General features: G+C 36.1%; 1 protein-coding gene across 3 annotated transcripts in view; it reads right to left on the reverse strand.

Annotated features, from left to right (window-relative positions):
- The window catches only part of RSPO2 (R-spondin 2), a 158,606-nt gene that overhangs the window by 84,196 nt on the left and 50,214 nt on the right, over window positions 1-24,196 (reverse strand). For 2 of the 3 annotated variants that reach the window (XM_060116204.1, XM_060116203.1), the window contains one exon: window positions 467-655. The exons of the other annotated variant lie outside the window; for it this stretch is intronic. In XM_060116204.1, coding sequence (XP_059972187.1) covers window positions 467-655 — 189 coding nt within the window. The remainder of the gene's footprint in view (window positions 1-466; window positions 656-24,196) is intronic. 3 annotated transcript variants of the gene reach the window in all.

The following is a 24,196-nucleotide window of genomic DNA, read 5'->3' on the forward strand; positions in this document are numbered from 1 at the left end:
TTTAGTTATACCTTTTATCAGCAGTGGTGCTTTAAATTCATGTATTAAATTACAGATTAGACTAATTCAAGTATTACAAACTCAAGTATAAGAGAAAAAGAAGCTACAGACACTGTGGTAAGCTCAAGAGAATGTTCCCAATATAAAGGTATTTAAATCCCTTTATTTTTTGATAAGTGCTGAGTGAGTATGCCTTACAAAGATCTGCCTACCATGCTTGTGTTTGAGATACATGCTATGAAAAAATACTTAGGTAATCTTAAAAAGTGTGTGTATACAATATACTTCTATACAAGAGATAAAATAAAAGTGTACTTATACCACCTCACTTATTTTTTTTAAGTTTAAGCTTAAACTATTTCTGTAGCATATTAAAATTGTACTCTTTCTTAATCAAAATTTTCAACTTAACTCCCCCTAAGTTGCATAAACAATAAAATAGGGTGGACAAAAGTTGACTGCTCACTTGCACATCTGTTCATATCTGGGGCTCGGTGTCCATAGTACCCGGATGGGCAGGAATGCAGGCACTCTCCATACTGGCGCATGCCTTCTCTTCGGAGAAAGAAGAATAACTTCTGTTGACATCGGCTGCACCCATTGTCCTTTGAACAAGACAAGCATCCCTTGCAAATGGGATTTGATACATAACTAGCTGTAAAAGAAAAAAGACAAAATACATTTAAATATGAATATGATCAGACTTCTGGTCAATGCAACATGCTGAAAAGACAAGTGTCTCTTGTCCTTTTACTTTAATCACATAGAAATGCTAAACAAAATAACCTCTGCCACCCTCCAAAAAAAAAAAAAATGGTTAATACACAACCAAACTTAGAAACAAAGAGGAAACCCAGAGACAGAGTTGAGGCTGGAAGCTCAAACTGAATGGCTCATGGAGATGCTAGAGCAGACAGAGGCAAACCTCAGTGCAGGGTCCTGAGTCCAGACCAAGAAATATGCATGTAGAATCACGTTGCTATAAACTTGAAACTAACACACTATCATAACTCAACTATGCTTCAATATAAAAAAGAAAAGAAATATGCATGTAAAGAGCTGATGCTTGTCTCTATGGAGAGTGGAGTCATAAAGACTTGTGTGTCCATAGAAAAAGCACTAGAAGCCCCCACTCCAGCTGGCCAGAGAAGAGGTTTCCAACCCTGGATTGTGGCATAGAGAACGTGAGCACAGGAGAGAAAAATATAACACATAAGAGAAAGCTACCCCACATCTACGAGACATCCAAGTGTGGTATCCAAGTTTAAATCATCAATGTAGTATGGGGTCCCTAAGTCAAGAGGTTAACATAAAACACTTGCCCAGATCCAGCAAAATCCACAAAGAAAAAAGCATGAAACAACCCTACAGAAATTTTCTACAATCCTGAGACCTGGGACTTTCATGAAACCACCTTAACATCAAAATGAACAAATCACATGTGCAAGCAAACCTCAATGAGGAAGAGTCAGTCTGAGTAAGAGATTTCATACCTAAAGAATCAGAAATAACAGAACCATCTGAAAATGACTTTAAAATGAGTATCTTTAGAGTATTTGAAGAGATGAAATGACTAGAAATCACATGGGAAGAAGCAATATCAAAAAATGGGCAAATTAGATAAATTAAAATTCTAAAACAAAAAAATTCTAAGGACAAATTAAATGGTAGACTGGGAGAGGGACTTAACTAGAAAACAGGCTTAAAGAACTGTGGCACAAAACAAGATATAAATATTAAAAAGATAAGAAGCATGTAAGAAAAAACAGTATCTGAAATATATGAACATTATGAAGTTCACTACAGCTAGTGACAAAAATGGTAATTTAAAAGAAAACAAATTCTGTTTCTAGCCCTGGTATAAAATTCAGAAATGATACAATCTGAAATCCTAGTATAATTTCTAAAGTATGAAAAATTCATGTAAGGTCATAAGCTTAAGGCCACACTGACTTCATTTTATTGAGTTAACCCACAAAAGAAATAAGACAAGGAATAGAAAATTCATCAAGTTTTGAAACTTTCTGCTTTGAGACTACATCCTATTTGCCCTACATATAATCTTTATTGCATGTAAAATTAATACCAAGCCGACAGTGTTCAGACTAGCAGCTATACAACAAAGTACGCTGTATACCACACCAGTCCTTATTTATAATGATTTAATATCCAATATATTTACAACTACTTGAGGCAGATCTATATAGGTTTCAGTTCCACAACATGCTCTCCCCACTTCTCCTGGGCTCCCTGACTTGTTCTTGCAGCCTCTCTTCCAGAGAGATCTCCAAACAAGGGCTTAGTCTAACCTTTCAGAGAAGGGGCCAAAGAAGAACCAAGACACACAGAACCAGAAATCATGGCCAAGATGACCTTTTGAATTGGGCATTAAGATCTACTTCTTCTCATTTATTCCAGGACTTTGTTCTATCAACTGTTCAAAACTGCTTTTATTTACATAGTGAATCTATGTTAGAGACTTTCTCTTGCTTGCAAACCTATTTATGCTTCCCAACTAATTTCTTATTTACCACCTTATTTTCTTAAACCTGCAATTGTGGAGCAAAAAAGAATCAATTCAGATGAAAAATCACCTCCTCAGAATTCCTAATAAAATTTTGGCAAACTTTCCAGATACCCCTTTATATATGTACGCATATACAATATTTACAATATGTAATTGGTATTTTTCATAACTGTGATCAGACTTTACATGAAGTATGATAACTTGCTCAATTTCAATCAAGTTGTGAGCATCTTCTCATATCAATGAATCAGACCAATATCACTCATATTTCTTGGAAGTGTCAGTTTTATCTGCAGCCTCAAGCTACCATCCCCACCCATGTAATTATCCCCAACACTACTTTTATGAAGACCACAACTGGTTTTCAGATCCTCAATTCAAGACCTCATTCTCAGTCTCTTGTCCACCCAACTCCTGTAGCTGGGTCATTACTGAAAGTTTTCTTCCTCTTCTAGATTAATGATAATGTCTCCTTCTAAAGATTTAATTCCAGCCCTCACTCTTGTAATTTCCACTAATCTTCTCATAAGTCAGGCCCTTATTACTTCTCACTTAGACAGTTATAGTACCCCAACTCCCCACACACCTTTCTCTACGTTCGATTGTTGGCTCAGCTTTTCTGCTTTTATTTTCATCATAGGATTTCTGTTATCCCTTACTCTCATGAAATAATTATGACTTATAAAGCATTTTCACATAGCCAACTGGAAATAAGGTTAGACTATTTACAATTTCCCCAGCTGCCTACTGAAGAGGTTTTATTCTGACATTTTGTTATTCGTGTCCTGAGCAGGTTGTAAGGAGTGAGTATGTAAGTTTCAAAAACTGGGATACAGACCAACTTCTGTGTAAGGAAGAGGTAAAAACTGAGAGTGGGGTGGGTAGGGTGCAGAACACGGGATGAAAGGAACAGAACTACGAAGACTCAGCAGCTGTATGATGGATGAAATGGCTTTGGCAGAGGAAGTGGTGACTGGGGAGAACCCAACACATTTTAATTTTCAGGGCTGCCTATGAACATAACCCACCTTAAGAACAAAGACCCTGTGGCATGATATTTGGGGAAGCAATTTATGACTCTCTTGTGAAAGAAAAAGTCCTTATGTAGGAGCAACCAGGAGACTAAAGCAAGGGCAGGAGCTGCTGGCTGGAGCTGCATCAAAGGCAGCCCCACACTGCAGGGTCCTCTGCAGCACATCTAAGAATAGTTCACTGGCTGCCTTCTGCTCTGCAACTTAACTACAAATATGAAAAGGTACTATCAAGGTTATCCAAATCCCAAACTTAGCTTCATAAGTAAAAGGAGAATTTGGAAGATCTACATACATAGCAAAATGGTTTAAGGAGAAGATTCTCTGTACCACAGTCATCACAAAGTAAAACTGAAGCTATACTTACTTTCAGTTCAAAAGTTAAACCAAGAGCTCTTTATCACTATAAATCACACTCTGTAGTAAGAAGTATGGAGAAAAGAGAATTACAGAGCTAAGAGAATCATCATAAATTAAAGGCTTTTTGTTTTGTTTTATGTATCAGAAGCCAACTTTCATCCTGACCACAAAGGTTTCAGAGTCAACAAATTGTACTCTACATTTTTTAAAAGGTATTCTTAAAATCAATAAAGCATTGCTTTATTTACCTGAACCTTAACTGACAATGAAAATGAAATAGGGAATACTTAACTGAGTCCATATCTTAGATATCTTTATAACCCTACACTGGAGGAATTCTCTTAAAACAAAAGTGATGTGAGCCACACCCAACCTAAGCCCTCTCTCTTCCCTTCCCCCAATCTTCTTCAACCATGCTCCTCAATACTGAAGGACAAGAACATATGTAATTTTGGCAATTTGAAGCTTTGTGCCCCAAACCTCAAATGGATTTTTTGGTTTAATTAACCGTAGTCCACTGTCAACTATCCTAGTCACCTCTATGTTGTAAATCAATAGCTTAATTCAACAAGAACTTCTTCATCCGTTATATGGTGACTACACCAATCTCTGTATCTAAAGCCAGGCAAAAATAGACCTTTAAGCATGACTAGAGTAATTTATTTTGTCAGGATCTTAATAAGTCAAATGGCTCTGCCTATTTCTATGAGATTTAATTCAAGTGTGCAGGTGAATAAACAAATCTTAATTCCCAGCTTTGATGACCATGTTTATTTGCTCTCCCCGTAAGCTTCAACTTTTCCAACCCTAAAGCCTGCTGAGATCCAGAGCCTCATCACTCCAACCAAAACACTTTTCTAAATCTAGATCCACCCAAAATTCTAAAGATGAAATATATCACATAAAACATTAAAAATCTTCAAAAAGGTGCTAGACAGTGGTATAAACACAAATCCACACATATCTCCCCGACAGGGAAAGGAATATATAGATATAGAAAACAAAATCATGAGGCATAAACCAGGTAACAATTACTTATATCACTAAGTATATAAGGAGAAAAAAACAGTATAAGTAAAACTCTTTACTCTTGATTCTAATTAGCTGATTTGTATTCCTCTTAAATTGCAAAGTAAGTTTGGTTTTTCATGAATCCTGATATTTTAAGTTTGATCCTTTGTTAAATCAAACCCAGTTATTCACGTTTTATCCCATAGAACAATTTATGTAGGTGTTGAAGGCCCATCTGTTTCTAATATACTCCTAATACTTTTTAAAAGTGTTCCCCTGTTTCTGGAGTAGGCCCTGCCAAACAAGAAGAAATCTAAATTCCTGCTAGGTGAAGGCATCCATTCCTGACAAAGAGTACAGATTTCTAATCCTGAAAATAATGGGACTGAACAATGGGCTGTTGGCATCTTAGCCTCACTCCATATTTGCAGGTTAAATAATGTTACAAGTTCAACAGCTTTTTTAAAAATGAAAAACTACTATTAACTTCATTGATCAATCTTATTATAAAATTGCTAATATATTTATCTCTGCCCAATCCCAAATTCAAGATATATATTTAGAAACCAAAACCCTATCCCTGGCACAAATGACAGGGAACTTGCATGTCAGACTCTATACAAATCAAGTCGGGCATAGATTCTTCCACTACAGCTTGGCAACACTGGGGAAAAAAAAATGTGTAATCATGTATACTCCCAAGCTCAAACTCAACTAAGCAATCAAGGTCGTGAATTAAGGAGCCACACAAGATTTGACCAAAATGAGAAATGCCTATCTTAGGATACTTTCCTTAGTTTTACATTAAATTGTAAGTATTTATAGAAAATAAAATAATCTGATCTTTGATGCAGAGACAACAAATGTTAACACTCTGGATGTTCACCATTATAATCATTATGCCTTAGAAAATAGATGTTAAAATTAACAATGTTAATAAAGCTTTGACAGAGATAAATGTCTAAATGTCCATTAAAGTTTTAGAGGAGGTAAAATAACATGAACTTAGTCTAGAAAAACTTTTGAGAATAAAGGTCAAATGTGCCAAAAATTCCAAAATTTTATAACCTGTAGAATTAAACCATATTTTCTCAGAATCTCTTTATCTTTTATCATGAGTCCTTCAGTAGATACCAATATTTTTAGGAAAAAGGCTTACAAAACTTTTAACTTCTCAAAGTACTAGCTTTGAGAAACCCATATTAATTGGCTGCCTGAAAATGTTACTAGTTGATAATTAATACCATTGTTTATCCACCTAAAACATGTTAATTAGGAATGAAAGAATGGATATATCCTTATCTTCAGAAGTATTCCTTAGGAAAATAGTATTTCTAAAGATTTATAAGCCTCCCAAAATATTGAAATCATCTCTAGAGATGAACATTCTTAATGACATCAGGATTAAAGGAATTTAATCAGATGATTTTGCTGCTCCTACCAAAGCGTGTTTCTCACTGTATAAAAACTCAAAGCTACTAGATTTTAAAATATGGAGGGAGAAAGTTAAGTAGGATTACAGGTTTATTTTAACACATGAAGTGCTAACATCTTCAGAAAAAATGAGGGAAAGGACCACAATTGTACGTTCCTGATTACTTGCCAGTGCCAGCACTACATGAGTCATAATCCTTATAGATTGGCACCTCAGAAGTACAGTTACAACCACGATTAACCATGGCTGTAGTGTGGTTAACTGGACGGGGTATTTCATTTTTTTTTTACACATCACAGGAAGCAGAAAGTCTGGATGAGGCATGTGTCATGCATGCTTCAAGTATAAATTAACTAAGATGTCTCAGGGAAGCCCAGAATACTCAATAAGGGCAGGTCAAGGAAAGATGATGAGCTAAGATACGGTTGCAAAATAAATGTGGATGGAATCTTACATAAGTATGTTTGAGGGCACAACGAACCTATCCAGAACATGATAAAACCCATTCCCCTTCTAATTTAACACATCATCATTAATATTCAAGAGAGTCTACCAGAACTGGAGGAAATTGAAAGAATGTACCAAAGCAGTCACTGCAATCATCAGAGGAAAAATTACTTTGGTTCCACACATTTTACCTTGAGACAAAACAGTATCCCTTTAACATATTTCACCCAAAACATAAGCAGCTGAAGCAGATGCAGGTCTCACATCTGGTGATAGGAGCCAGAGATTTCCCAAAAGAGCTTCTGAATGCACATCCTACATTCAACGCAAGGTACTTAAGTGTTTTTTTTTTTTTTAAATCAGGATCCATCAGGTCCTGATCCTCAGGGTTCAGCACCACAGAGAGAAGCTCAAGGAAAGTTGAAATGAGCACTTTGATGTGCCAGTTCTATGTACTGATCAACTAAACATGAAGTAGAACACAAGAATCTGAATGAATTAAATGGGACCCAGAAACGGTTTTCCAAAACGTCATTAACACCCAACGTCAAGTAAAAAGACACAAGAAAAGATAAAGTAGCTATGTATAAACTCTAATAAAAAATTAAAATCATGAGCCCTCAAGTTAGCATATACAATTCCCCAAATGGTGAAGTATTTCTCATAATTAACACTCACTGTCGAAGCCAAGCCCTGTAAGAATTATTCCTCTTCCTCCACACCCCCGCTACAAACTCTGACACAAAAATCTTAATGCATATTCCTATGCTAGATGTTAACTCTGACAGGTAAAAGGGAAATATATACAATTAAGGGTCAGAACACCCGCATCCCAAAACTAAACTATTAACATGAGCAAAATACCAGAATCATAAGCTCTTCAGCTTCTACAACTGCTAACACCAGTTAACATTAATTAGTTGATGAAGTCAGAGAAAAATATAAGATGGTTTGAGATTGCTCATTTTCCCAAAGATATATGACGTTTTGAAACAAGGGAAGACTCATATTTTATGTTGTATAAAATAAGCCACCTGCTTGAATCCGTGACAGAGAAAAACATTTACTCCATAAAACTGTTCTAATGCCAGAGGAAAAGTAAGCGTAAAGTTATAATGTATGGGATCCTCTAAGCTGTGGCTAGAAACTGCTGTGTAGTATAGATTACTCATGCCAAGGGTTGGCTTGGACTTTCACAACATACTTAAAAGACCCTGGGGAAATGTTGACAGAATATTGGTGCTAATGGTAACTCCAACATGAGCAGATCTAAATAGATAAATTTATGAAGATTGTGAAACCACCACTTTCACATGGTCCCATGTTTACACAAGGAGATAATCCAATTATTTAAATAGAAAAAAGCAAACTGCTCATAAACAGAGCCAGATTTTTATTCCATAAAGTACTTAAATACTTCTTATACTAACACTACTTCAAAATAGTTTTGCATACTTCCTAAGTACCGTAACTTAAGTGCCCATAGCATCTGACCTACCCAACTGCCTATAGGAAAAACTCCCCTTCCTGTCTATTCAAAGATTAATAGAATATAAACTAACTCCTGCTTATTTCACGATTTTAATTTTAAAACAATAAATGGAAAGCCAACTGGATGGCTTATTTGGTGTCATAAACACAGCCCTCAAGAACCACCCGTGCCATAACTAACCAGATTAAAGACTCCATGTGTTTTAACAATTATTCCGGAATACACTATAATGCAAAAAAAGGTGAAAGCTTTATTATACTCAGTGTAGGTCGCTGTGCGTAAAATACTACTTATGCTAATAAAAATCAGAATGATTCACTACTAAATCTTCAGACCTACACAAGATTTAGTTCTCAGTAATTTTTAAATCAACTGTCTGTATTTGATATTTATCAACAGTTCATTTTAACATGCTTTGTCAGTTTGCTAACTTCGCAGCAATCAATACCTTAGACACAGTTTGAAATCTAGCTGCTTAACCATTCTTGCTCTAAGAAGTTATGTCTATTCAGAACAAGAAGAAATGAAAAAGAGAAAAGTCAAAATGGGGGTGGGGAAAGAAAAGAAAATGAACTTGGGGAAACATTCTAAGTAATATTTATTACTCATAATTTCTGTTTATCAAAAGTGAATAAACAGATCAGAGAGTTTAAGAAACCTTTCCAAAGCCATACAGTTTGCTAGTGACAAATTTAAATACAGTTCTGACTTCTGATTTCAACAGCCATGCTTTTAATTTCCTCATTAAGAGATATATGTACAGCACCTAGGGAAAAAATGCATTGTACCATGATTAAAACTGTGAGAACTTTCTTTCAAATTAGACTGTACCCTTGTAATTTGCTCACTGCCCCTGTGCTCTGTTTTTAGCTACAGCAAAATAATCAAAATTCCTTTTGGTGATTAGCCACTAAGAGTACTATACTAACTCTTTCCTAACATAACTAGGGCTATATTAAGTCTCATAAACCAACAAAATTAGGATCTCATCCACAAAAACACTTCAGAGTCAAACTGTTGATACCACAAAAAGGATAATGGGGGAAACTGAGTTACAGGTTTCTTCTGGCAGAGGTTAAAGAGAAATCTTCAAAATTATAAACGGAAAGTCTTTAACTGTTAGGGCACACAGCAAAAAGCCAGGACTCTTTACTCCAATTGACAAGTTCAAAGAAAAAACATCACCCCCAAACCATGCAATTTCCTGCAAATGGGCCACTCTCCTCACTGTCTTTGAAGACAAATCGTGTCCTGGACAAGGGGCCTTTGAAGTAACACAGCAAGAATACCTATGTAATTAGAAAGGCTCAGTACGCCATCCAAATGAGCAAAACTAGACTTTAAAGGATGCGCTAAAGTGAAGAGGCTGGACTGACAGACAAACACAAAGAGTTTGAGAGCAGTTTGCCCCTGCTCACTAACCACAATTCTCCTTCACTCCCTCCAAGCCTCAGAAGCCAAAAGCAAACTCCATATGCACTACTGGAAAACTGTAAATAGTGTTTGGTCACTCTCAAAAAAGTGGCAAAACTGTATGTATGCATGTTTACAGACATAGATGTGTATATAGATACCTACACTTATGCATGTGTATATAAATGTATGCATATACTATTTTTCTGAACCATTTGAGTATAAGTTGTAGACATTACACTCTTTTACCTCTAAATTTCAGTGTACAGTATGTATTTCCAAAAACAAGGACATTGTCTTATAACATCAGCCATACTGATATGATCCAATACTATTTTCTAACCCCCAGTCCATATTCAATTATCCCAATAATGTCCCTTATATCTACTATTTTCCTAGACTAGACTCCCATCCAAGACTATGCATTGCATTAAGTTGAACTATTTCTTCAGTCTCCTTTAATCTGGAACAGTTCCTCTTTCATGAGCTTGACATTTTGGAAGATCAGTTATTTACAGAATATCTATTTGGCTGACTGATCTCACATTTTGGGGATTATGTATGAATTGATGTTATGTCCTTTTCTCGTGCAGGTCAAGAGGCACTTGATGAATTTGGATGCATTACTGGTGATATTAACTTTGATCCCTTGACTAAGGTGGTGTCGGTCAGGTTTCTATACTATAAAGTCACTATTTTTCCCTCTATAAGAAGTTTTTTTTTTTGAGGAGATATAGTGAAACTATATCATATCCTGTTCTTCAAACTTCCACACACTGGTTTTGGCATCCACTGGTGATCCTTGCCTAAATCAACTATTCTTCTGATGGTTATCAAAGGTGATTTTATAACTCCATCATTCTTCTCCATTTATTAGGGGGTGTTCTAGTGTTAGGAAGAGCTTTCCCTTCTCCTTCATTTAGTTCTCTGCTTGTTTGTTTATATCAGTAGGGAATCGCAGATTTTATTCAGTGTATTATCATCTGTTACTGTAATCTGTGCTCAACTTATCCTAGATTTGTTCACTGACAGCCCTTTAAGGTGCTGTGGATTTTAAGTTGCATTTTATGTGCATGCTACCAAGTACTTAGGGGTAGAGAGGGAGGAGATCAAATTTATCCTGGAAGAGCTAAGAAATAGGTGGTAAGATGAGTTGCCAGTTGGAGCAGGAGTTTGCCAGTTGGAGAGGGATATCCCAAAGAGAGGACTAGTACGGGCACAGGTGTCTGCACAGGACTGGGGGATGCTGAACTCTTTGTCCTTGTATGTCTGATAAATCTTGGCCTATCTTATTGACAATCTGTCTTTCAGACAATAGCAAAAAGAGCCACTCAATACTTAACTTGGATACAAGAAAGAATTTGCTGAGAATATGGAAACTATGATGTTACCATGGTGTTTATAAGAGTAGAATATACAGAAACTGTGACCCTAGAAGTAAAATCCAAGACTTCAACAATGGATTTTTTTTTAAGTTTGGAAGGATACAGGTTTGGCTTTGCAGCCAACATTTCTAAGTTAGAAGAGGAATTAAGAGGATATTTTCAAAACAAGAATCTACTTACATAATCCCAATGGGAAAAGAAATGAATGATATTCTATTAGAATTCAATAAGGTTTCATAGGAAGTCCTCTGATGAATTCAAACATTTTAAGCAACATGTACAAAAGGATACATTCAGGAGAAAAATAGGTTAGTCACAAAGAAATGTGAAGAAGGCTAAATTTTCCTAAGGTTTATGGGGAACTTTTTTTTTTTAGAGCAAAATTAACAAGATGAAATTGTTCAGTCCAATTATTAAGATATAATGTAATACTAGATGAAAGAGGTAGAAAAACTTATTTTCTGCTTTCATTTTGTATTTATTAAAAATAAAGACCTTCAAAGTGAAAAGGGAAAAAATCACAGCTTAAGGAAAAAATATTGACTATAAGATAAGCAAGAAGACCCTAATGAATATATCTTTATTTTTTTTAATATTGAGAAATTGATTCCTGAAAAAAAAAATGGAGGGCTTTAAAGAAGGGAAATGAATTGATGTCTGATTTTCAATAAGTTGGGAAAACTGAATTTTAAAAACTCCAAATTTTAGAAGAGGCTTTAGAACACCAGAGTTGTAAGCATTTATAGTTTAAAATAATTATTATAAACACCTATCATGGTGTTTATGTCAATAAGAACAAGTCCTGTCAAAATTAACCTCATTATTTTTAAAAAATCACAATTTCCCTTGCTTTCTCTCCCTATCTATATATCAACATCTACATCTATGTCTCTGTCTATATACACACAGATCTACAGATAGAAAGATATAGAAATAGCACACTCATATTTGGAAAACTACTTATAAGTAAGTTACAGACACCACAATACTTCACATGAAATTCTTCTGCATGCACCTTCTGAGAATAAGGACATTTTCTTACATAATCACAATACCATTGTCAGATGTCAGAAAATTTATCATGGGTAAAATAATATTTTATGGTGTTTATGTTCATACTTCATCAGCCATCCCAAAAATGTCTTTCCATCTATCCAGACACCAATCAAGGACTGTGCATTGCATTTGGTTTGTTTCTTTAGTCCCTTTAATTCAGAACACCTCCCCAATTATTTTTTGTCTTTCTTGACATTGAGATTTTTAGAGTCCAGGCCAGCTGTCTTGTAGAATATCTTGCAATCTGCATTTGAATGACTGTGGCCACATAATTAGATGGATCATTCTGCTATCATTAATACGATAATTTAATTCAGGCAGGAATCATCACCATCCTAACACCATTAGGTGAAAGCTTATTGGGAAAAAATATCACCCAAGAGATTACTTACTAATTCCAAAGGGGGAAGTTCCCTTTATGATGAAGAGATTTGGCAGAATCCACATTAACCAAGGGATCAAACTGAGTATCACCAAAAATGGGACAAGCTGCCTCATGTGCTTCCTGATGTGATGAAATGAGAAGCACACATCTGTCAAGAATTCTTGTCAATAGATACTTCTTCTAATTACTTTGTAATCACTAAGTCTCCAATTTCATCTTCAGGGATCCTGAACTTGATATTGCACAAACCTGTTTCTTCCTCTTTATTCTTTTCATTTTTACTCACAGTATTCTGAGAGCAACGTATTTCAAAAAGGATTGTAGCAAAAGAGGAAACTAAGGAGACAGTAGACAGAGATTATGTGGCATTTGGTGTCTTCTCACCATAAGAGCCAATCATTAGGCTCATACACACAGGCACACACCTATGCACAGACGTGTGCATGCAAGCCCATACACCCCAAGGGAATAGAGGAGGGGGGACATTAGCTACTCTCTGGGAAAATCATTCCATCATTGTGGTATAGAAGCATTTCTAGGGCCACCACACATGGCTATACTCTACACAGCTCTGGGGGACACTGTTCACATAAAGCAGTTCTGCCTCAGAAAAATATAAAGCGAAGGCTCCTACCTGATGACCATGAGCCCCTATGCAGTCTGTAGAAGTACTTTGTTTTACTCACAACATATCTGTTCCTCTAAATTTTTTAATGGAAATTCAGATTTCTTGCTTTTTTCTTGAATAATCATATGGTATGGCCCACATTCCTGCTTGATAACTATCAACTGAGCTGTATGGCAGTTGCCTGCATCAAACAGACATGCCCTGTCCACTTCAGCTCATCACTCTCCATGGTCTAACACATGACCAACTTCACACACAAAGCAGCCACCTGGCCTCCGGGGATCACCTTCCACAAAGGAGACAAGACGCTCAAGTTCATGCTATTGTGAACAACATTTTCCTAACATTCAATTCACTTACTAACTGGGAGGTGTACATCATCTCACAAACCAGTGCAACTTTCTCTTTGTGAATTTATAATCATGAAATAGCAGCTTTTTCACTGTAACCTAAGTAGAGAGCAGTTGGCATAAAGAGAAATAATGTTACTATTTAAGTAATATCAGTGAAAACCAAAATTAGATTCAAGAATTAAGCTATTATAAACATATTTAAATGTACCCGAATTTCACACATATGTAATAAAAAATCACTTTGTAAAATGGTTTGCCTATTTTAAAATCTATGTTAATAAAGTGAAAGAATCTCCTGAAAGGCTGTGTGACAAAGTCAGACCAGTAAAGAAAATACTTACTAAACAAAGGAACAAACTGGAAAAAATTATAGCAACACACATAAAAAGGGTAGATGTTTTTGTATATATTGAATACTTGCAGGTCAACATGGAGAATGGTCCTTTTAGAAGGGGAAGTAGGGAATATAAACAAACTATTAAAAATTGATCAAAGAAATGGAAAAATGTACATGAAAATATGTTCAAACTTACTAGTGACAAAAAATACAAATTAAAACAAGCAGTCAACTTCATGATATATTAAAGTTTAGGAGATTGATGATTAAAAACTATCAGTAAGCATTTAGAAAATGACAACCTCATATACTCCTGGCGGTAATGTAAATAAGTACAAATCTTCTATAGTTTAGCAATATTATACTTTTCCTTTGACCCAGCAATGTCACTCTCAGAAATCCTATGGAAAGAAATGGACAAATACATAAAGACACACAATTCACATCACAGCATTTGTTTTAATGGTGAAAAGATAGTAAAGAGCCAAAATGTCCATCAACAGAACACTGAATAATTTATCAGATCTAAAATATTGACTTTAAAGATCATTTATTATACACAGCAATGTTAGTTAACATGCAAAGAAGGCTCTTTCCATATAGAAAAATGTAAGAAGGCAGATTATAAAAATAATGTAAGACTCTATTTAAAAACACATGTGTATAATATTACACATATTGTATTACACACATTATATTATTATCATACATGACATGATATTCTGCAGTATGAACTGACTTTTTTCTTTTAAGTTCATTCTTAGTCCTTAGGTTTTTCTTTATTCAAATATACAAGTGGCGTTCACTGGCTCAGGGAAGAGTTTCTCAAAGAAAGAAGTGCAAATGCTCAAATTTTAAGTTTCCAAATGCTATTTTAAAACTCTTAGAAGAGACAAAACCTTCCCATTCCTTTAATTTCATTGCGTTATGAGACAGTGAGTTCTGAGTTTCAAAAACAGGAGACAAATTTCACAGAGGAAAAATGTTTCTGTCTTAAATAAGCATGAAAGACTGTCAGAGCCAATTACCTGCTTAGATAGGATAAAGACCTCATGAATTGGAGGTGTAGGAGGGAGGGAGACGAGAACACTCAGTTTAGGTTGAGTGGGTCTCTACAAAGAGTCATATGCCCTAACCTTGGGGGAAATGGTTGCACGAAAGCATATTCATATCCTGTCCAGATAAATTAGGGAATCAGAAGAGAAGATATATGTGAAACCTAAGAAAGTAGGAGTGCCCAGGTGTGTGCCTCCAACCTGGACACTTAGAGCCTCGGGATGGAGACATGGGAGTGAGGCATTTGGGGCAGAAAGGGCCTGAGAAGGCCTCTCAAGCCCAAAGCAGTCTAGGAAAACATCCAAAATAACCTCACAATCCAAGAAGAGCTCAGACACGTTGGAGAGAGACCACAGGCCAGGGACAGCCTCACAGTCAGGACAGAAGATGTGGACTTTGTGGACATGAATTCATGCCCTGACAGAAGGTATGCAGAGCTAGACATGGAAGAGTCAAACCAACGCTAACCGCACACAGAAGTGGAGAGTGGCATCAGGATGACAGAGGCCCTCCACTGCTTCCTCTCCCCAAACTTGATGCAAACCTTGCTGAGAAGTGGGTGGATGGAGAAAGAGGGAAGGCCAGAGCTCATCTGGTGATGAAAATGGAAAAACACTTAATTGATGAGTATATGAATTTACCAGGATTAATTTTCCACTACTAAGAAGAACAAGGCCTTGAGATAGACACTAAACTCAAGCTTAGAAAATAAAGTGACTTTGCTGTACCCCCGGGGTGTGTATCTTAGGAAATTTCTACCTTCTACATATACACAGAAAAATATCTTACAAATATAGATGCAAAGCATTAACAATGGTTAATGAAAAGAGATAGAATGAGTCCATCTTTTTCTGTATACTGTTCAGCATTTCATAAAGTTTTGCAACGAACCCATATCACTTTAATAGAAAACAAAGCTATTTTGGAAATAAAAGGTAAATGACAATTATTCTGCCTTAAAATGTTTTAAAGAATTTAAAACAATCATTAGGTTTTTAAAATAATTTTGGTAGCAAAGTATAATGGACAATTTCTCTCCATTTCTTAGTTTCTACTTTTAGTTATCCTGACTTTCACATACGGAATTGAGAAAAAAGACATTCGTAACTTACACAGTGATTCACCTGAAAGAACAAAGTAGGCCATGTACCTTTGCGCCACGGGCACTGCATGCGCATGTGCACCCCTGGGGAGGCCATAATTGGGCAGGGAAGAGTTACTGTCTCTTTAAAAAACATAAAACTCCTAATTTGCTTAAAATACACACACAAACCCAAAAGCCTTAATAACCTTAATTACAATTTCCTCCAAGTAGAACATTCATAATCCTTAAATCCCTTTACTGAGTTTTATTGCCAGTAATTAGCCAAAGTAGACAGAACTGGAAGCGTGTGTGTGCATGTGTTTGTGTGTGTTTAAATTTAATAGACTCAAGAAACATTTGTGTCATTTAGTCCCCATTTTTCAATACCGAATGGGAATATTCAAGAAGGAAAGGGAAGAGAGATGGGAAGAATTCAGAATAGGTGGAAAAGAAGGAATTTCTAGATTAGTTCAACATCCAAATAAATGTAGTATTTGGATCCTCTTCATATAAGTTATTTGTTTTAATTATTCCCTAAACTTTCCAAAAACATTTAGTGGGAAAGCTGAAACCATGATTGGTGTTCCAAACTACAGGGCTACATTAGCAAGTAGCCCTTTCAAGTCTTGCTATGTAAAATGTGGTCCTCAGCCCCGCGGTAGCAGCACCCACTCGAAGAACGATCACAAGCCTCCCCCGCACATACCGAATCCAAATCCGTATTAAAAACAAGTTCCCCCATGATTCCTACACATTGATCTAAGGTGTTCAGATCGAAGTTTTGAATACAGCATCCCCCTCCAAAATAAAAGTAATAAGGAAAATTAATCTCTGTACCTGAAAACACTAAAACTACCTTTGTGCCTCCCTATACATAGATTATAATCAATTCAAAGGGGAATTTTATGTATCTTTCTATCAGAAAAACCAAAAGTCGTAATTAAAGTAGAATCTTTCCATTTTTTTCTTTCACTCAAACTACAAACTGAAAATGGGTTAATTTGCAAAAGAAATTCCAAGGATGTAAGATTTATTTTCCAAGGTTATTAGTTGACCCTATTCAACCTACAGGATGGGAAACTACTAGGTCACAAAGTACCATCCTAGTCAAGTAAAGGCTACATATAAGAGATCTTCCAAAAAGTTGAAAAACGAGCTTTAAGAGTATACTATATAAAGAAAAATTAACAAAGATTAGGAAATAGAAAAGTTAAGGTTTTCAAGTTTTCATTCATTGAAATTTACAACCCTCATATTGGAATTTACCCTAAATTTACAACCCACACAAATCTGGCACAGATCAGTGTCTAATGCATCTTGCCACACTGGATCAGACTCATGTTCCTTCCTGTCCAGGATTCTGATGATGGCACCAAGGGACATGCTGTGGGAAGAATGGCTGTTCTTTGATGTCAGCCTCAAAGGTTAGGAGTGTACCCAAAACATCCTAGCTCCCTGTAATAACCTATTATGGAGCTGTCATCCACAAACTTAGTTAAATCATTTCTGAGGTTATTTATATTTTCCACCCCTACTTCCTCTTAGAGTAATCAGTTCCATAAGTTTCTAACTAGTTGGGTAAGGTGATATTTTCTAATCCCATTGCTCACCAAATCTTAGAATAAGGCAGTGTTCTTACTATCAATATTATTCATACCATCCATGATGTAAAAGGAAAATGGCCATATCTCCTCACAGCACTTGTGTCCATAGATCCCTATTGTTTCTTTTCTTCCCATGGGCAGGCATCTTCTGTCGTGACCATTTTAGACTCCTCATATATTCTCTGATTTCACTATAGATCTTTTGGGGGGATTATCAGTCTATTACAAGGAGTGGGTATACTATTAATTTGTTCAAAGATAAGAGAATGCCCTCCACTTGATTTCAAAATTCATTTCCTGAGGATTTATGACTTCAGTCAAAATTCTTAGGGATCCTGTAACCCCTCCTCAAAACTAGAAGCAAACAAACTAGGTTAACTTCCCATACTTATAATTTGCCTTCTTTCTTTTTTTGTTTGTTGGGTTTTGCTGGTGGTGTTGGGGGGCTTCTCTTTTATACTTGTCCACTGCTGTGAACATAAATTCATCTGCCTGTTTCTATTTCTCAGGTAAGCTCAAGAGCTTACCTTAAAATTTCTCCTCTTGTGTGGCTTGGCGTTCTACCATTTTCTACCAGTATTGGCAGCCAAAAGTAGAACCTATATACCCTTTGAAAACAGTAAATTAAGACTATATTGATCCTCAATCTTTAAAATTCCCAACTTGCTACATACTTTAAAATTGAGCTCAGTTCTAAACTGAGGTCTCTTTTGTCCTATAGGAATCATTCCTAAAAAAAAAATCTGCTTTTACCACTTTACTGTCCAGCTCTAGTTTTCTTTGACAATCACAAAGAAAAATGAGATACCAGCAATGGGCACCCATGGTAACTTTTGAAGGTGAGGGTGCAGAGAAAGGCAAGATACCCTTCTGCACATGCTCCTGACTTCCACTACCCACCTGGGTACTGGAGAAGAAGTAGAGAGGAAATTAAGAGGGTTGGATGTAGTGAGTGCTTCAGGAGGACCCAGCCTGAGGCTGAAATGTGAGAGTGAGGGGATGGCTATAGAAAGTCTTCAGAAAGTACTCAGGACCACCCAAAACAGTCAATTGTGAAGAAGAATAAAGACATTTCTCACATGTAGTGTCCCAAAAATATATATCTCGTGTACCTTTTCTCAGTAAGTTACTGAAGGACATGCTCTACCAGAACAGGGGAATAAATTAAAAAAAGAAGAAAGAAAGTAAAAGATGGAATCTAGGAAAAAGCATATTAAACACAAATTAGAGGCAGAAGGAATCCCCAAGATGATGGTTAAGGAAAATCCCAAGATGATATCTGTGAAGCAGGCTATAAGCAATCAGTCTAGATTGCACCACATCAGAGACTCCGAAGTTTCTTCAAAAGGAAAAAATTAATAAAATAGTTAATATATTCTAACATACTAGGAAGAGATTTACACAAGCTGAAGAGAATTTAGAGTTGAATTAGGGGTGCATATATGAAGGAAAAAACAACTCCAGAGAAAACAACAAGTTATACAGGAAACAAAATGTGATAAATATATACATACTATGTGACTCAGCTGTGTTTGCATGGTTATAAGAATATAAACACTAGTTACTCATCCTTCCAAAATTATACTATAACCATATGAGAGGATAGCGAGGAGAAGCATGCTTGTGTGTAGTGAGGAAGGGAAGTAGTGAGAGTAAGCTAAATCCTTATCTCCCATAGTGGAATTCAACAGATAATGCCCCAAGCTAAAAAGTACAGCAAGAGCAATAAAAGCATGTTGTGAACAGTTATGACCATAAATACACAAAGATTCTAAAAGAGGTGAAAGTAGTCGTCGCACAGTTAGCAGGAGGGCATTGGGACAAGGACAGTAGTTTTTCATAACAATCTTGGTAGAACTATTTGACTCTAAACCATATGTGTGTTTAACTTTGATAAAAACAAAGGATGTGGTGTTTCCTTGTAATATTAGTAGTGAATAATTTAACTATACTTAGGAAAATTTCAAATTTATGCAATTAAATTAGAAGAAATTACAAACTAAAGATTTAATTACATAGCACTTACAAAGTCAAACAGAAATAAACATACAGCTGAATGTTAATATTCTGTGGGCTGTCAGCAGTTATATCACAATATTCAAACTCCCAGATTTGTTCTAACTGTTCGCAAGTAAAAAAAAATAAAAGACTTTAGAATCTCAAGTCTCATTGTACAGTATCTTCCTTCATTCAGCAACTGAACAATTTATTTGATGTAGAGAAGAACAAAACATTATTTGCCATAATGTTTTTATTTAATTATGGATAAAATTATATCCTTAGTTCACATTTATATTTCCCTACTAAAAGAGGACTTCACTTAAATCTTGGCAGAAAGCAAGAGTCTCAAAACAGACACACAGTTCACCTCTATGATGAACCCTTTTAGGGGGGTCTCTTATTTTACTCAGAGGGAAATGAGGGAATGAATCCAAGTTATTGTGATGTGTTCTTATATAAAATATTTGATTTACAAGGAAAGAATGCCTATACTAATGACACATGGCGTTTGTAATAAATCCTTCTCACACCGTGGTATATTAACGAATATTTCCCAAACCTCCCTTAGGTCAACACAAGAGACCTCAAGCAGACAACCAGATTAACTAGGACCACATCAAGTAAAACCAGGCCACACAGGACTACTTTCCTACATAAGAGACAAAACAATACGTGTATGATTTCAATAGTTTCTCAAGCTGTTCCAGTGTTGGCTAAAACTTACATCTTTCCAGACTTAGCAAAAATACAGACATTATCCAGGCCTAAGGAGTTTCATATTCAGTAAGAATTAAGTCTCTTTGTTCCTCTTTGCCAAGATGTCTTAAAGTCTTAAATAGAAATGGAAAGGGGGTAGAGATGTGATAGAAAATCCAGATAAAGCATTAAAAATAAATGCATGTATTACCAAATGTGAAGATTTTTTTCCATAAAACATGAAGAATCTAAAAGTGTCAGTACTCTGAATTTCATGATCCATGATCTTTTAGTGAATTTGGTTTTCAAATTAACAGTTCATACTTTAAGAAAACAAACTTTATGCCAGCCCAAGAATTGCACATATGTTACTGCATATATGTTTGAAATAGTTTTGAAAACTGACATATGGTGGTATAGTTAAGTGTATACAATATAGATTTTAAATATAAGTACAAAAGAGGTGTATATAAAAGCAAACTGGATAGAAGATTTATTATTTTATTTCTGGTCTATGGACCTCATAGCCTCTAATATTTTCAAGCTTAACAAAATGAATTCAACTCAAAATGTTACACTGAACTATCCAACACTGACCCTTGTTATTTAAAAAATATATATAACCCATACAACCCTTTCCCTTTTATATCTTTATTGCAGTTCTGCAAAGCTGATCCACACTCCATGTTAGCCTTTCCCTTTTGTGGGCTTCCCTCAGCCTGTTGGTCTGAGCCACCTAATAGTCATACATTTATATGCTGCTTTTAAATGTTCCTTTGAAAGTTTTTTGTTTTTTACTTTTCATTCAAATTAAGCTGGGTGAGAAGACCACAATCACCTCCTTTCTTTTTTGTTTTTCTCTTATTGTTATTCTTTGTGATTAGAACAATAATCATTCTTAGGGAGAGCTAAAGCACCTGCTGATTTAGTGCATGTTAAAAATATGACAGCCACATTTTTCATGCAAATATAGTAATCCCCTTTTGGTATAGGATGTTTTTCTCAAAGTGTTCTTCAAAAGAATAGACTTTGTGCTTTTTGTTTAATACTAGTAGCAGAGAGATGAACAGGTAACTCACCATGTGTCAGACATTACTAGTTAGTTGCCTACCCTTGTTCAGGATCCCATTTCTCTTTAGGGAGGCATTATGCTGGGCAAAAAACTGACTTCCCAGACGTTGTGGTAGTAAGGAGGCATTTGTTACATGTAGGCAGGGACAAGGGTATATGCCAGTGAAGTCTCTCTTGTTTTTAAATAAGAAGCCAACAGCTTTTCCAGAAGCCCTATCCAGGAGACTTGTACTTATATCTCAGAGACCAAAACCTTACATCCATCCTAGACTCCCATCCCCTCACCACAGTCAGTTACCAACTCCTACTAACCTTCACTCTCCAATACATCCCTCACTCCAATCTCTTTTCTGCATTTCTACTACCATGGCTATTCCACCAGCCTATGCACTTTCATGCTTCCAACTCTCACCTCCATCTAATCCTTTCTCCACTAAACTTTCAGAGGGACTGAAAAATTAAACTCCTATCACTCCCCTGTTTAAGAATCCACAAGCCCAGTCTCACCTCTGAGCTAGGCCTCAACCCTACACAAGACACCAGCCCCAAACTCTTGCGTTTCTGTTTCCACTCTTCACCATCCATCCCCAGAATACCTTCAACCCCCATCTGCCCTTATTTTTCTAGTTATTTTATATTCATTATTCAAGTCTCATATCAGGCTCTATTTTATTCATTCAACAAATATTTATGATTATTTCCTGTGTCACACACACTAGGGACACAATGGTAAGTAAAATAATTTACAATTTCCCAACTTAAAAAGGAACATGCAACCCCTCCAAGAAGCTGTCTCTGATCCTTGAACCACTTTTAAGGGCTTAAGGGCCACTACAGTATGGCCCCTCAGACATGCTGGACTGTCTTCTATTACTACATTTGTCACATTATGATGAAATTAACCAGCTGTCTATATGTCTTCCCCAGTAGATAGTAAACTCTTCAAAGGCAGGTATCACCTCCTTACATTTTGATGTGCCCAGAGGCAGGTATCACCTCCTGTACATTTTGATGTGCTCAGAGTCCAGCTCAGCACTTTGCATCTAGTATAGATGTTTGCTGTTATGCAAGAACACATGGCTTAAATGCAGTGCCTTTCAATTAACAAGTTTTAGTGCACAGAACTTTTACTTAGCTTGTTAGAAAATAAAGCTCCTGGTCCCCAGAAACATACCATACCATCTAATTTAACAAGATATGTATGCATGATATGTCAAATTTAGTGCAACATTAAATAATAAGGGGAAAAATCTCTAAGGTTTGGTCTCAATTGTTTTGAACAATCTTTTGACAATGTTTTAGAGATCATGAATTTGAAAAGCAAATCAATTATATCTCTTTGCCAAATAAACAATTCACCCATTTACTAAGACAGTTTGACTCACTGGGATATTTAAATAAGCTTTCCCCCCCAAAGTGGCTACCCTCTTCTGCTACCCTGAACCCCTGCTTTCCAGTTGGGTATCAATTCCCTAGGTGTACTGAGCAGATTCCATAAATGAAAGCAAGAAGAAATTTATTATAGTAGTTCTTGAATTTTTAAGGCCTGTTACTTTTTATTTTAAAACATCAATTTAAATTTAATATAAAGCCAAAACCTTTCCTCCACTCCACATACAAAGGCAGGAAAAGTCTAATTCCCTAACAGCTTGGGGTACAGAGGAGTTGGATGCATTAACTCCCCAGTGTGCTACAGAGGAAAAGGGCATGTCTCCCACTCAAAGGATGAGGTTTTATCCCTCTCCTTAGTTGGCCTTAATGGTCTCATGGCCAAAGGGCTCAGGAAGGAAGAGTGATGACATCACCTTCATCAACAGGAACCTTTTCGGGGAGGGGCTAATACCCATAGCAACTTCCCTAAGCTTTGGTAGTCCCTTTACAAATCTCACCGCACCTTCCAGCTAACACTGTGTTCACACTGTATTCTCCCGATACAAGCTTTAGTTGGCCACCTCCCCACTATGTTATAAAGGTCTTGTCAAGACTGTAATCCCTAATCTCATCCACCCAGTAATCAGATATGCAGGCTCCATTTTACTGCCTTCTAGAGGCAGTTTCCGCCTCGCAGTCTCCTTTCTCTTCTTCAGATAGAGTGACAGCCACAGTCTACTGCCTAAGTGTCTTCCAACAATGAAAGGAAAGGTAGCAACCTTCTGACAGTAGCAACACAATTTAGGAACAATTTTTTCTTAAAGTCCCCACCCTTGCCTTTGTGGAGTAGAACACGTCCCCTTCATCCTCAAGCTCCCAAACTTTAAGGGTTTATATGTGTGAGGGCACAAGCTTATAGAAAGCATCAGAAATTGATATAAAATAATAGCTGCATCTAGAGAAGGATAATTAAAGGGAACACAGGAGACATGCTTTTTACTTTGTTTTCTTTTCTCAATTTCTTTTTTTCCTTGACAATGAAGATGTATCTGTATATAACAAGTGTAACTAAAATGAGAATGAAAGGAGAGAAAGAGGAAGAGAGGAAATGAAGGAGATAGATTGATTGCTTCCTTATAATGAAATGATTCAATGATCAAATTTTCAAGTTAAACTCCCTTTGTATTCACATTACTATTTATTAATTTACTCCAGAAATAGTGAGAACAACTCTTCTTCATGGTTACTGCAAAGGAATAAAATTATATCACTTTAATCAAATGCAACAAATTCAGAATTAAGAAAAACATCATAAGACTTAAGCATCCCTGAGGAGCACGCCACATTACCCTCAGAGCCCATTCAAAAACGAAGCTTAGAAAACACCAGCTTCTGGTTAAAGTCAATCAACTCAGAAACAACAGAGTCTTTGTCAAGGAAACCCGAGTTCAAG

This window comes from Mesoplodon densirostris, chromosome 13 (assembly GCF_025265405.1).
Source record: "Mesoplodon densirostris isolate mMesDen1 chromosome 13, mMesDen1 primary haplotype, whole genome shotgun sequence".
Lineage (NCBI taxonomy): Eukaryota > Metazoa > Chordata > Mammalia > Artiodactyla > Ziphiidae > Mesoplodon > Mesoplodon densirostris.